The following is a 15,341-nucleotide window of genomic DNA, read 5'->3' as shown; positions in this document are numbered from 1 at the left end:
CCGGCCCCGGGCCAGCCCCCGGCCCAGCGGCGCCGGATTTTCCCGGACATGTTCGGCTTTTTGGGATTTCCCCCCGGACGGGGATTCGAGTCCCAAAAAGCCGGACATGTCCGGGAAAATCCGGACGTATGGTAACCCTAACACACATTCCAGACTGTAAAAGACACAATCCCTATTCCAAAGAGTTTACAGTCTTGGGGTCTGACCCTGAAAATATTTATGCCCCGGTCTAACTTTATCTTTCCCGACCCACCCCCCTAACTGCTGCCCCATGTCCCTCCTCCCTTTTGTCTCTGAACTCAGTGAACCCAGTCTGCAAACAATCCTTGTGTCTCCAGCTGTCCTAGATCCCTTCCAGTCTGACTTCCCACTCCACTCAGACCGCTTTCACTGGGGTCCCTAGTGATCACCCTGGACAAATCTCAGTGCCCACAACCTTATGGTTATTTTTGGTTCCTCCCTCTGCACACCCAGGCCATTTCCAAACACTGCTGCTGCTTCTTGAGTGTTATCTCTAGTATCTGCCCTTTTCTCTCCATCCTTGCAGCACAATCCCTTTCTCAGGCCCTCATTATATCCTGCCACTATTAATGCAACATCCTCTTCTATGGCTCCCATATGCACCCACTGTCCCCCTTCTGTCCACAGAAGCCGCATCTAACAAAGTGACAGTCCCTGGCCCAGGGAGCTCACCCTCTGCATGGCAGACCGGGTACAACAGGGGGATGAAATAGACAACTGGGGTGAAGGGGTTGGGAGGGGGAGGTAACGATAAAAACAAACCAAAGCCCAGCTCAGCAGGTGCCCAGTGCCAGACGAGAGAGATTCCAGGGGCCACAGCACAGCTGGGTTTGGAGGAGGGATTGAAGAGAGAAGGGGGCAGCTTCACAAATACTGAAGGGGTGTTTTTCTGTACACGGAGAGGGAGGGGGAGAAAACACTGAGGTGTTTAAGGGAGAAGCAGACAGGCGTGTGACCCAAGCTGAGGGTGACCAGACACCCCAATATTAGGGACTTTGTCTTATATATCAGGACATTAAAAATCAGGACTTTTTTTTTTTTTTTTTTTTTTTTGGTGGGGGTTTTAATTTTAACTCCTAACCCAAAAAAAAAAAAAAATGTCCTGATTTTTCACACTTGCTACCTAGTCACCCTACCTGGGCAGGAGCAAAAAAAAAAAAAAACAAGCCCAGCAGCAATACGGTGCTGAGGGTGACAACCCTGTGCGCCCACCCCTAGAACTGGCCCTGCAGGCTGCCATCGCTGGCAGAGGGACGGTGGCGCAAATCGCTCAGACAGGGTGGGACTAACTGGTGAGGGACCTAAAGGCAAAGACAAGGAGCTTGTGCTGGAGCGGTGCTGCAGGGGGCCTCAGTGGAACTAAGTGGTGGATGTGGCAGGAGAGACGAGCCTGAGGGCTGAGCCTAGCAGCCGTGCTTTGGATGGAGCTGAGGGGACAAAGCGGCTGGCATCAAGGCAGGGCAGGAGGAGATCACAGTAGTGGAGGTGTGTGGTGATGAGGTGAATAAGAGCCTGGGCTGTCGGGACAGACACAAGAGGCCTTATCTGTGTCGTGTTATACAGGCAGGAGCAGGGAGACTGGGGTGAGGTCAGGACGTGTGGGCCCAGTGAGAGGCTGAGTCAAAGACGATGCCCAGATTTCTGGCCTGAGTGACTGGGCGGATGGAGGTGTTGTTAGGGTGGCCAACATTGTATTTCAAAAATACAGGACAGTTTTTTCTGTCCCACCCAACTCCCAACCCAGACCAACATCATGGAGTGATTCTCCCAGCCAGGGCAGGGGAAATAGCCCTGGTCCCCTCCCATAAGGAGCCACCTCGAGCAGACTCAGACCCCAGGCCTCCCACTCTGCTCTGGGCTCCCTGCAGTCAGCTCAGGCCTCACACCCCACCTCAGGGCTACAATGTCTGGACCACAGGAGGGGCAGAGATCCTGGTACCTAGTTCAGGGGCAGCCCACTGTTCGGGATGGGAGGCAGGGAGGAGGGAGAGCAGCCACAGCCCCCTGCCTCTGGGAGGGCTTATGGTGTTATCCAAAGAGATGAAGAAACTAGGAAGTGAGGAGGGCTCTGAGGGGTGCAGAAGAGATTAAACACTCAGCTGTTGAACCTAAGTTGCCCTCTGGACATTGATGAGGAGACGTCAGACAGGCTGAGATGTGGGAACAGTCTTTAGTGGAGAAAGAGTTTGAGAAACATTGGCGTAGGGGTGGTATCTGAGGCCACGCATGTAGGTAAGAGCTACTAGAGGCAGGGTGTGGAGAGAGGAGAGCAGGGGGCCAAGTACTGGGCTCTGGGGGGTGTTCTCTGAAAGAGGGAGACAGGAAGAGACCAACTCAACAAAACAGACACCAAAGAAGTGATTAGAAAGGCAGGAGGAGAACTGGGAGAGGAGGGAGATGTGAAAGCCAAGGATTTAATGGAGACGAGTGGTCTGGTCAATGGTGTCAGAAGGAGGAGCATGAAGTTAGAGCAAGGAGAATGAGGATCACACAAAAGCCATAGGATCTGTCCAGGAAGGTCATTAGAGACTTTGGCGAGAGTGGTTTCAGGGGAGTGCAGGGGACAGAAGCTGGATTGGAGTGGGTTTGGATGGAATTGGAGGAGAGGAACTCCAGATAGCAATTGTAGACAGAGCGTTCACTGAGCTTAGAGATGGAAGGCAGAAGGGGCAATAAGTAGACAGGGAACTGGGGTCAGGGATGGAAAGTGTGAAGATGAGTGAGACTACGTGTCACAGGGTGTCTGGTCTTTTAAGGGGAGTTGGGTCCAGCCCCACCCTGTGACTAATCAGCTGATGTTGAGGCCAGGGATCAGGTGACGGCTTAAAGATCTCCTTGTCCTCATAAAAGCCTGGCCAGGAAGTCCTTCAGCTAAGGAGAGCTTCGGGGAGCAGGAATACACCTGCAGGACACCCTAGGACAGGGAAAAGAGCCCTGTTCATGTCTGATTGTAACAAAAACATGAAAACAAAGTTTTAACAAGGTTTCAAACAGGAATTTGGACGGGCATCCAAATCTCTGAAAACCTCAGCCTCATTGTGTGAAAGGCTGGAAATTCGTAACTCCATTCCCTGCACCAGCCTTCTTGCAGCCATTGTGAGTAGAACTGACCAATGGGTGAGAAATACCTTGTCAGACAGGATAGTGCCCTGCTAACAAGTATAGGCTGTAGATTGTGTTTCTTATACGTGTAATGTTGTTTCCAAATCTACACTTGCTTTTATTTGAGTCTCTGTCTCAGGCTCTATTAATTAAACTTCAGTTTGGTTTTACTGTAGACGTGTCTAAGTGCCTGGTGCAAAGGCGTGTGTTGAACCAAGGTGAAGCCACTAAGCGGGGGTGCACTGCTTCCACTGAGGCAGCAGATTGTGCATTGCTGGTGTCCAGGAGGAGACGGGGACTGGGCACTCAAGTGTAACAAAGCTGGGGTGTGAATTGTAGCCTGCAGAGAGACACAGTGGGGCTCATGGAGCCTGGAGCACAGCGTTTCATGTTGCCTTTAGCCAGTAGCTTTGGGAGAGTTTCCCCCGGTGAGCACAGACAAGGCTCTCACACTGTGAGCAGGTTGCAGCGATTTACCCTGGAGAACTTGTGTAACCACAAAGGCATCTCAGAGCTCCCTGTACAATGAATGGGGAGAAGCAGGCGCCTTAGAATGGGATCCACAGAACCCAGTGTGCGAGGAGCCATGTAAGCCAGCCAATAGGAGAGGCTGACAAGAGGGGTTTGTGCTAAGCCCCGCCCCTCTCCTGACGTTGGTGCCTCTCTGCTAGCGATCCACAGCCAGGAGCCCCTCTTCTGGAGCTAGGCAGTGTGTCTGTGAGACAGAGGAAGGCACTGGCCATGCTCCACACAAGATGGCCAAAGGGCAGAGGGGTGTTATAGAGTGATTCTGAGTTAATATTTAATTAAAGTTTTACAACTTGAACAAAAGAGACAGAGGGAGCCTCACATCAGAATGTCCCATAGCCCAGTGGTTAGAGCATTGTCCTGAGAGGTAGAAGATCCTTGTTTAAATGCCTTCTCCTCACCTGGCAGAGATGGGGGACTTGAACCAGAGTCTGTCATAGCCCAGGTGGGTACCCTAACCCCTGAGTTAAATGTTACAAGGGAGGTTCCTTGCTTCTCCATCTCCCACCTCATTCTGTATGCTGTTGGGTGGCCTCTGAGCACATCTACTGGATCAGGCCCCACAAGTGAGCTAGATGCTCCTCCCCTCAGTTTATGTGTCTCCAGGGGCACAGGTGGGAGATAGTTGCCCAGATGTCTATAGCAAGGCAGCCGTGTGCTCCATGTGCCCAGAGGCAGAAACTTAGACAGTGAGAGAACTTTTTCACCAGAGATTAATGCCCCGAGTGAGTTTAGGTGCCTACAGGGTTGGGTTTCAACCAAGTGGGGTTTTGTGGACCATGGTGCCTAAAACTGGGATTGAGAGGCTTATTTCTGGGGTTTCTTTGTAGATCCGGGCCATAATGCACAATGCAATTCCAGATAAAAACTACATTAATGTGGAGTTAAGGCTGAGGGGACGTACGTGTAACTTAAGGGTAACACACATTACAGGAGGAATCTTTTAATTATTTCCAAACCAAGTGTTATACACCCAGGAAATACAAATTATGGTTAAATTATAAAAGAAATCTATGGTCCAGAAATGCAGCTAAGGCACCTAAACAACCTTAACTCTGCCCTGTAGTAAGATCATGAGGGGAAAACTGAAAAAAAATGGTGTGCCTTTAAAAATCAGTTTCATTTAATGTAGAACTACACACACTGCTCTGCACTGATCAGACCTGTATGGTTATTGTATGGAGTCACTGCAGGGTGGAGCTGAGGTTGTGGGTGTGTGTGGTCACTGACGGTGAAATCCCTCCCCCCCCATATTACATAGGCACAGAAGGGTTAGAACACAGGGGGTTCCCGGGTGAGGGATCCTGTCAAACACTGGACAAGTCTCTCCGGGTTCATCTACATTGCAAAAAACCTTGTGTCAGTGGGTCTGAGCCTGGGGCAACTGACTCAGGCTTGCAGAGCTCACTCTACAGGGCTAAAAATAGCAGTATAGAAGTTTCTGCTCGGGCTGGCACCTGGGTTCTGAAACCCAGCGATGGGGGAGGGTCTCAGAGCCTGGGCTCCAGCCCGAGTGGGAACGGCTACACTGCTAGATTTAGCCTTGCAGCACAAACCCCAGTCAGTTGACCCAGGCTCTGAGACTCGCAGCCACAGGTGGGTTTTTGCACTGTACACGTACCCACGTCTCCAGCAATGAGACTAACCAAGCTGGGCTGGTGTATTCAGGGCCCTGGGCTCAAGGTGCCATTTCTGTAATTCCCATGGGGTTTATTAGGACAAATGGGCCCTTCACCCTTCAGAGCCCGTCTGTGTCAGTGTGAGCAGCCCTGAGCTCCCTGCTTGGGACTCTGGTGCCAATACGGAGACATTCCTTGTCACTCATTCAAACATGTAACTCCATTTGCTAAAATTGAGCTAAATATGTTAAACAGTGACTCCACTGGCAGTAAATGTGGCTTTCAATTGAGTTAAGTTGGCTCAACTGAGCTGACTTGACTGACTTGACATGAAATCTTCAACGCATCCCATTGGTCCCAGACACTGACCTTTCTGCCTCTTCATCGCAGCTTGCAGGGTCTCTAGGGGGAGAAAAGAGGGAGAGGTGAGACTTCCCCCTGTCGGGTTTATGGGGATAATGTTAATTTTGTAACTGGCCCAGACACTGACCTTTCTCTCGTTCCTGTTCAGACAGCAGGGTCTCTAGAGAGAGAACAGGGTGACAGGTGATGCATTAATTCATAGATTCCAAGGCCAGAAGGGACCACTGTGATCACGTAGTCTGACCCCTGCATAACACAAGCCAGGGGACTTCCCCACAATAATTCCTACAGCAGATCGTTTAGAAAAACACCCAATCTTGATTTACAAATTGCCAGGGCTGGAGAATCCACCACAGCCCTTGGGAAATTGTTCCAATCATTAATTAATAATGGCAAGATTTCACCCTATTTTATTTATGGGGATAACTCTACTGTCAGCTAGTGTAATGGGATCCAAACACTGACCTTTCTCGCTCTCCATCTCAGATCGCAGAATCTCTAGAGGGAGAAAAGGGCAAGAGGGGAGATTTCACCGTCGTGTTTATGGTGCAGTTCCAGATATTAATATAATTGTGCTGTAACTATGAAAGTGAGGCAGACAGACTGACAAACAGGACACACAGACAGATCTGTCTCAACATCCCTGCACTGACCATCCCTCACTTCCCTCCTCCACCAACCATCACCTCTAGGAGCTGCTCTAAATGTCTCCTCCAGGAGCCATCCCCGCTTTCTGGGACCCGTCACACTCCTGTCTGATCTGGCTGTTGTGGGGGAGAGGAGAGAAGGTCTCTTTTTTTTTTATCCAGTTCCCTGTCTGCTCCTGTCTGTGAACATCCCCTGAAAAGCCCCAGCTCTCCCCAGCTCCTGACTGTGGGGATGGGGAAGGGAAGTGAAAGATGGGAATGGGGCATTGACCTGAGCTGGATAAGGGACAGGGTCTGATTGGCTCCATCATAGGTCAACTCCTGGCCATGTATCACTAGGGTCGTGCCCATTCCCTGATCCTAGTGATATCTGAGAACAGCTCCTTCTAGGGCCTGGGTAGATGGAGTGCCCCAGCTAAGAATGGGGTGGAGGGGTCTTTCTTTAGCTGGATGCTTGGGTCAGCATGAGCCAGGGAAGGGTGTGTGGATGGGCGCCTACAGGCATCGCCCCTAAGATCAGCTCTTTCCTATTTGGAGCTCATCCACTTGGTGCATCAACCCTGAGGTACCAACACTGCTGGAAATGGAGGTAGTGTCATGTCTGCCAGTCACTGCTGAGCACAGCCTGAGCGAGACCATCTTGTGACCCAGTGTGAGCAGCATCTCAGAACAGCTGTTCAAGTCCTGAGTGTGTTTGTGTTATTACAGCATTCTAGCCACACAGCTCACCAGTGCAGCTAGTGTGGAGAATTCTCTGAAAGGCCCAGGGAACAAGACAGAGACAGTTAATTTTTCTGATTTTTTTAGTGCTTGGAAATAAATCATAGAATCATAGAATATCAGGGTTAGAAGGGACCTCAGGAGGTCATCTAGTCCAACTCCTGCTCAAAGGAGGACCAATCCCCAACTAAATCATCCCAGCCAGGGCTTTGTCAAGTCTGACCTTAAAAACCTCAAAGGAAGGAGATTCCACCACCTCCCTACGTAACCCATTCCAGTGCTTCACCACCCTCCTAATGAAGAAGTTTTTTCCTAATATCCAACCTAAACCTTCCCCACTGTAACTTGAGACCATTACTCCTTGTTCTGTCATCAGGTACCACTGAGAATAGTCTAGATCCATCCTCTTTGGAACCCCCTTTCAGGTAGTTGAAAGCAGCTATCAAATCCCCCGTCATACAAGGGAGCAGTTCAGCCCAGTCTGGGCTGACAGAGGAAGAGAGCATACACATGCTCTGAGTGCCTGCCAGGAAGCTTCTAGAGCTACAGACTGTGGCAGCTGAACACACTGAGTCCACGGCAGAACCCTGGTTGACCGCAGAGACAGAGGAAGACAGATGGCTGTTGCTGGTGGAGGAAATGCCATCACTGGAATCATGCGTGGGAAGCAGCCCAGGAAGATTATTTGTTGAGGTTGGAACTTGAATCTGAAACCAGGGCTACTGGTTTCATAGGGCCCTGGGTTGGGACCCAGTGGAGCAGGGTGGGTCTTGGTCCCCCTATCCCTTCCTGCACCTACCACTGGGTGCAGGGGCCACCCCAGGGATTGGGTGCTTATGCCTGAGATGGTAACTATTGGGCACTGCTGCTGGAGGCTAGAGTCACTGGTTGTTAAAGCCCCTGGTTGATTGACTTTCACTGCTAGGCCTTGCTGCCCTGAGGATAGGGGCAGCCATATTGACTCTGGTCATGGGACCTCACTGCCTTGAGGGTGAGGGCAAGGGCAGCCCCATATAATCTGGTCACCGGGCCTCTCTGCCCTCCACACCCACCATCCTAGGTATGGTGGGATTGCTTGCCCAAATGATCACTTTTGGCTGACTGATTTAGTTGGGGATTGGTCCTGCTTTGAGCAGGGGGTTGGACTAGATGACCTCCTGAGGTCCGTTCCAACCCTGAGATTTTCTGATTCTATGTGGGATCCGCCATCTCCTTGTTATTGGGGCAGGAGGAACAAAGGGTTGTTACCCTTGGTGTGTGAATCAAGGGCAGCAGAACTGTACTTGGCATAACTGATTGAAGGACTCACCTTCAACTAAATGGCACTCGCTAGGCAGGGGACATGGGCTCCAAAGCCTAGTGAGGTTGGCCAGCCAGCCAGCCATTTATTTGATCCTTTAGCTCTGCTGTGTAATAACAAAGTTAATTTGGACTCAATTGAGAGTTTTGTTATACACCCCAGAGCTGAAATCACTGATAGATCTAACTGTTAGACCTGCTTTGGGACAGTGTCTCTGATGTAAGAGACTGCCCAGTGTGCACCAACCAGTGGGGCTCCCACACTCTAAAAGCTGAAATCATGAGAGGTGTTGTAAGTCGGGGTGGGGGGGGGGACCTGAAAACATCCTGTGGATTGAGGTAGCAATTGGCCAGCATGGTGGCTGGGGAAGAGAAGCAGAGTGCCAACGGTCTGGCAGGGTAGCTGGTGAAGAGGCACAGTGATTGGCCAGCACGGTGGCTGGGGAAGAGGAGTGGCAAGCAATTGCCTGGGCAGCAGAACTACTAATGTGCCTGCTTACCCCCTCTCCACCCAGGGTGGGAGGTGAACTCTGCAGATGCACCTCTGGACTCTGGGTCTGCACTGACCCAGAACAACAACTGTGAGTGGGGTGCAGAGAAGGGATGGGCATGTTACAGGGACATTTGGTTGCTGGACTTAAGAACCTGAGGGGGAAAGGACACTGCCTGAGTCTTTGGCTCATTGTTTATGTTTATGAACCCTGTTTGTGGTGTTTTCCCAAATTAATGCTGGGTTATTTCCCTCCTTTCATTAAAAGTTTCTTTCTACACTGAGACTTTGTGCTTGCAAGAGGGAAAGTATTGCCTCTCAGAGACACCCAGAGGGTGGTATATAATTATCCCAGGTTACTGGGTGGAGGCTCAACCTGGTTTTGTGTTGCATGGTTGAAGAGAAACCCCTAGATATTGCACCTGGCCCTTGTTGCTGCCAGTTCCAACAGGCAGAAGGCTTACAGGTGACAGTTCTAAAGGTATAACACCCAGTTCCAGCTTTCACAAGTACAAAGCACAGCTCCTTTCTGCTTCTCTGAATTACCTGCTTCCGTCCTCACTGGGAAATTGTTGGAACAGACATTTCCCCTGCCCAATTCTTCAGATACTTGTAAATTCCCACACAGCACTTCAGGCGAGAAAGCCCTGGCTGGGACTTTCACAGCTGCCTTGGGGGTTTGCACACTTGGTGCCCATTAATTTAAACAAAAATTGAGTATTCAGATCCCTTAGGAAGCTTTGAAAACCCCAGCATTGCTAGAAATGGCCAGATCACTGAAGGCCAATTTCTGCCCCTTGTGATCAGAGGAAAACCTACAGCTGAGCACTTGTACTGCAATAGAGAGTTTATTGCCCTGTCCCTGTAGCAGGATCTCAGGGCTTGTCTACACCTACAGCAGTGCAGCTGCACCAGTGCAGATGCGCCGCTGGAGCGCTTAGTGGAGACGCTACCTACGCCAACAGGAGAGCCTCTCCCATTGGGGTAGGTACTCCACCTCCCCAAGAGCTAGGTCAGTATCATTGAGTTGCTCACGGGTGAGGATTCCCCACACCCCCAAGCGAGGAATGTAGTTCTACTTACAGAAGCGTGCAGTGTAGATCCACCCTCAGGCTGAGCGCAGCAAGTTTCAGCGCAGTAACTTGCCAGTGTAGACAGGCTCCCAGCACTGGGAGCTACACCCCTCGTGGAGTGGTTTTCCTAGAGCGCAGGGAGAGCTCTCTCTGAACACTGGCGCGTGACCACACTGTAGATAAGGTAATTGCTAACCTCTCCATTATCACTACTTTCCCATTCGCAGCTCCTACTCATCTAGATGGGGCGGGGGAGGGGCATGCACAGACTGGGGGGGGGGGCAGAACTGGAACCGAAGAAATCCCCTCTCTCCTCCTACTTTCTATTAGTTTTCTCTTGCCAAGTTACAAATGTCAACGCTCCAAGCCCAGCTCCCTGAGCCCCACATGGGTGTTTCAATGTAAGCAGGGCTGATCCCCGTGGAATGGTTCAGAATCTCATTCGATTGGGATCCTTTAGTGAGCGTTGAAGGGGTGAAGCCATCTGACACTTCTTAGCTCAAATGTGAAGTCATCGTTCACCCTCCTCCCATTGCCTGAAACTCTTCTGAACATGGAATCAAAGCCCCTTAATCCCGGTATCTTTACTTTTGTTTTTCATTTTTCTCTCTCCCTCCACTCCAAATTCCCCCCTCTCGTTACTTCACCTGTTGCTCTGTGTCGCCTCCAGAAGCAGTAACCGGCCAGGGCCATGAGAACAGTCAGGAGAGACAGGATCACCCAGAGAGCCACTTTCGAGGGATTGACCCTTGGGAAAAACAGCTCTGCAAGAGAAAGTGCCATTGACTTGGGAGCAAACACGCGCAGAATGAAGGCAGGACACTGTGACAGTGGTGACACTGTGATTAGTTAAAAGACTCTCACAGGGAAATACACCGTGAGATGTGGCTCCTTTGTGCTTTATTATTAAGTCAATGAAAGTCCAGGCTTTATTCGTCTTACTGATCAATGTCTGTTAATGGGAGGGGGGGTGTTGGAGGTGGGAGTGGGTAGGGACAGGGTGGAGCTCTGCTGTGTTACATCAATCCCCCACTGGCATAAATTCAGGTATTCCCTAGACTGCTTTAACTGATCCCCAAGCTGCAGCCAGTGCAGACTGGCCCTCTGAATCAGAGAGTTGTGGCCAGCTCCCTGACACCCCCAACTCCCCTGTGCTCAGAGAGGCTCAGCCACATGAGAGAGTCTGGGCCAAAATATGTTATTGCAGGATTTTAATACAAACAAAACCTGAGCCTGGAGAGTCAGATTAAAAATTCCTCCTGATTCCTCTTCCCTGGGCCCTGGGGCGATGCTGACGACAGGGTCCTTGTTATGTGATTAGTGCAGTGTATTGAAAACTGTGTAGAAATCACAAATTGTCCCTCTGAATCCTGAGGGGTTTTCTGATGCTGCTTGCAGGCTAAGGGGCTCTGTAAGGAGCATGCAGTGTGGGGCCTCTGCAGTCACTCTGCACAGAGCCAAGTGGGCTATGTTCTGCCTCTGTGCCTCAGGGAGCAGCCCGCTTTGTCTCTCTCTGTATTTGGCTGTTCTGTGTTAGAGTTCTGGATTCTTGGGAATAAAGCAGCGTTACATTGCAACCTTCCAGGAAGAGTATTTGTTTTGTTTCTCACTCTCTGTGGGTATGCTGTGAACACAACAATAATGTGATACCGGGCATACTATAAGCTTATCAGCAGTGCAGCACTATGAGATCTCAGATGAATAGTGATTAACATATGCAGCATCTTTATTATTAGAGTGATGAACTACTCATTCTGTATTAACAAAGTTATTTGGTAGATAATAACACAGAAAAATATGCACCTTTTTTCTAAAAATTAAGATGCTTTTAGCTAAAAGTTTGTTTCTGCATGTTTTGGGCCTGATCCTTTATTGTTAGCACTGCCAAAACTCTCATCAGCCTGGTTATGCAGGGAAGGTAGGATCTGTCCCACTATGTGACCGTGGAATAAAAAACCACAATGTACATTCATGGCTGATGCTGGCTGTGGAGCTCTGTGATTACTGCCTTCTGTGCAATTAAGCACAAGTTACCACCTGATCCTCAGTTATGACTTAGGCAAAACTCTCATTTAAGATGATTGGAGTTTTGCCAGAGTCTGAACTGCAGGACGGGGCCCAGAGTGCAGCTTTTATACTGATGTGGTATTTTCTGATATAATCTAAGTAGCAATGCTCAGACCATATCCAGGGCTCTCTTGTGCTAGTCAGGAAAAATGAATTAATTGGCTAAATTTTCATAAATACAGAGCACCCAGCAGCTTTCAGCGAGAAGAAAGGAGAGTTCCCTCCCTCCCCGCACTGAGAACTGTGATCCTCACAACACACACAGAGCGGTTAGATACAAACATAAATACTTTGGCTGGAAGGTTACAGTGTAACACGACTGTATCCCTTAGAATCCAGAACCTTAACCCACAAGAACCCACAATGGAATCCCTAAGACAGCAGGCACAACTCATCGCACCGCACTTTACGTAACACTGTGACACACTGTGCCCCATATAACACCCTGAACCCCCGTGTTCACCACGGTTATATGGTTATGATATATTTTGTACAAAGTATGCCTTGTGAGGTATCATTTGAAAATTCATAATTCAATGAACATCATTGTTCTGTTAAAATGTGTATGTTAACATTGTATGTGGAGCTATGAGATTTTACTATGTTTGTTAGTGAAATATGTTGTAATTCTGGGGAATGTCCACAGACTAGCTCCTGTGAAACAACAAAGAACTGATGACAGGTGTTAGAAAGCTATTAACTGCTGAAACAACCATTTGCCATCAGGGGGACTGTAAACAAAGGATTTGCATACCATTCCCAGTAACATCTCAAATATTACATACACAGCTAGTGTGAACAAGAAAGTTACAGTTCTCCTGATAAACTCTTCAAATCTCACATACACAGGGGACTGTTTTGTCTATACCCCAGTGGGGAGTAATCCTCGAAGAGAGGAGGAGAGTATAAAATAATAGACAGTGATCTTCACATTATGTCTCCTCCCCCATGTCTACTTACAGCAATAAGATTGCTTAAAAGTCAATAGAAGCATCATTGAACTGTGTGTGGGGGGGGGGGAATAGAAAAGTTGGTCCTAGCTGGAAGGCTTTCCAGCTAGTATGGACTTCAGTACGTTTTTGGGTGTGAGAAACCTTTTGCTTTCAAATCTTACTTAGCTTAGTAAAGTTTAGGAATTAGTTTTTGGTTTTATTTTTTATTTCTTTTGTAACCAATTCTGACCTTTATGCCTTATCACTTATGATCACCTAAAATCTACCATTCTCTAGTTAATAAACTTTTTTTATTGTTTTATCTTAACCAGTGTGTTTTGGTTAAAGTGTTTGGGAAATCTGTACTCAGGTTAACAAACACCCCAGCAGAATCATTTCCTTTGATGAAATGCCTGACTATTAAAGATTGTTCAGTAGTGTGCTGGACACTACAGGATGCACATTTCTGGGTACAAGGCTGGGGAATTTGCGAGTGTTACCCTATATGTTATGTAGTTCCTAAGTGGCTGGGAAAGCATTCATGTAACTTTGCTGGGAGTGACTTTACATGCTAATGGCTGTGTGTTAGCAGATCCCAGAGAGGCTGTTTTTCACCAGCAAAGCCATATAACAGGCATCCTGGGCTGGAGAGTTAAAGGGACACAGCAGTTCAACAGTCCAGACTGTACCCTAGGGCATGTCACAAACAGGACTTTACTTCTTAGAATCCAAAACCATAACACACAAGAACCCAAACCAGAGAGGGGCTGCTCCCTAAGGCAGTGGGCACCTTGCTTTACGTTGGCTTGTCTATAGGAACAGTTAGTGCACGGCAGGCTAGGGTGTAAATCCACCTTGCACTAGCCTGCTGTGTGAACCTTGCTGCCGTGCACTGAAAGTTCCCTGGTGTACGTAGATCTGTTCCCATTTGAAAGCAGGGCAGATCAAAGCACACTATGGAATTGTTAGGGCATGTAGCAGGGGCCACACAGACAGTTAGTGCACACCAGATTTACACCCCAACTTACCACAAACTAACTATTCCTGTAGACAAGCTCTGATTCTGCTTTTTTACAGAGCCCTCTGTTCTGCAAACAGCACCTGGCAAACACCCCTCTCTTAAAGTGACAACTTGCAAATCCAACACAGTCCTCACTACACCACAAGAACAAAGGAGAATTCCCTCCCCCACCCCTACTGAGAAGAATGATGATTGCTGGTGTGACGTTACACTCCATATTCTTTATGAAAATATGCTTATGATATGCACATGACATAATTGAGATGTACTTTATGCAAGTAAGGTATCATTTGAAAGGTTGTGATTTACTGAATATGATTATCCTATTTGTATCCATGCATCATTTTTGTATCTGAAGTTAGGAATATTGACTATGTATCTGTATTCCAACTATACTACTTTGGGTGACATCCATTGCTAACACTTCAGGTACAACAAAAAAGAAGCCAGACAGGGCCAATGGCCCATCAGCGAGGACAATGGACTGTGAAAAGTCTTGGCCTTCCTGCGGATGCTCCATACTGCCACTAACTCATGGACGCTGTGATGCTACAGAGTCAGGTGACCTGGTCACCTGATACTAACCTCCATTTTGGACTGCTGAACTTTTCCATTGGGAGTTGGGGGAATCAAACAAAGGATTCCTGCCTTATCAAAATCCTATATAAGGTGGGGGATGGAAACAATCAAGGTCTTCAGTTCATTTCTCCTCTGCCTCCCCACCCAAAGAGACACTGAAAAACATCTGGAAACAAGAACTGCTTGACCCAGGCTGGAAAGATATCTGGCCTGTGAAGGAATCTACCTAATACCGACCTCTATCGAAGTGAGGAATTGCTATAACCAATTTCTTTAGTGAATCTAGCTTAATTTGTGTGCTTTGTTTTATTTTCTTAGTAATCTGCTTTGTTCTGTTTGCTACCTCTTAAAATCCATCTTTTGTAGTTAGTAAACATATTTCTTGTTTATAATATAATCCAATTTATATAATTTATAACTGGGGGGTGGGGAGTTGTGCATACCTTCCTCCACATTGAGGGAAGGGACAAATTTCATATAAGTTTGGGTTTGCACTCCAAGAGAGGTGGACACCTGGGACTGTGGCAAGTCCCTTAAGCTGAGTCTTCCCAGAACTGATCTCAGTGTCTGTATCATTCTGCAGCAGGATGTGGCCCTGCCTGTGTGCTTGGCTGGAAGAGGCTTGTGAGCCTGGCCCAGCAAGACCAGGTAAAGGGGACCCAGGCCGGTAGAATAGACTGACTCAGTGGCATCCCAACACATCAGGTGTCATCCCAAGGGGGTCTGACCAATCACAGCTGGGTACTGAGCTATTATGAAAATGTGGCCAATGGTGTCCCAGCCTGCAAGGTGCTAAACACCCTCAGCTGCTACTGGAATCAAAGTTTATGTCTATATTGCAATTAGACACCTCCTGGTGGCCCGTGCCAACTAACTCAGG

General features: G+C 48.5%; 2 protein-coding genes across 2 annotated transcripts in view; one reads left to right on the top strand and one right to left on the bottom strand.

The window, feature by feature from the left end:
• LOC117887162 (butyrophilin subfamily 1 member A1-like) overlaps positions 1-15,341 on the top strand; it is a 292,990-nt gene that overhangs the window by 203,572 nt on the left and 74,077 nt on the right. The gene's annotated exons all lie outside the window — the stretch shown is intronic.
• The window catches only part of LOC117887197 (butyrophilin subfamily 2 member A1-like), a 305,733-nt gene that overhangs the window by 269,038 nt on the left and 21,354 nt on the right, over positions 1-15,341 (bottom strand). The window contains exons 5-8 of the mRNA XM_034789547.1: positions 10,510-10,626; positions 6,099-6,131; positions 5,761-5,793; positions 5,640-5,672 (exon numbers count right to left, since the gene is read on the bottom strand). Coding sequence (XP_034645438.1) covers positions 5,640-5,672; positions 5,761-5,793; positions 6,099-6,131; positions 10,510-10,626 — 216 coding nt within the window. The remainder of the gene's footprint in view (positions 1-5,639; positions 5,673-5,760; positions 5,794-6,098; positions 6,132-10,509; positions 10,627-15,341) is intronic.

The sequence above is a fragment of the Trachemys scripta genome, chromosome 14 (assembly GCF_013100865.1).
Source record: "Trachemys scripta elegans isolate TJP31775 chromosome 14, CAS_Tse_1.0, whole genome shotgun sequence".
NCBI lineage: Eukaryota > Metazoa > Chordata > Testudines > Emydidae > Trachemys > Trachemys scripta.
This window is presented reverse-complemented; position numbering and strand designations above follow the sequence as displayed.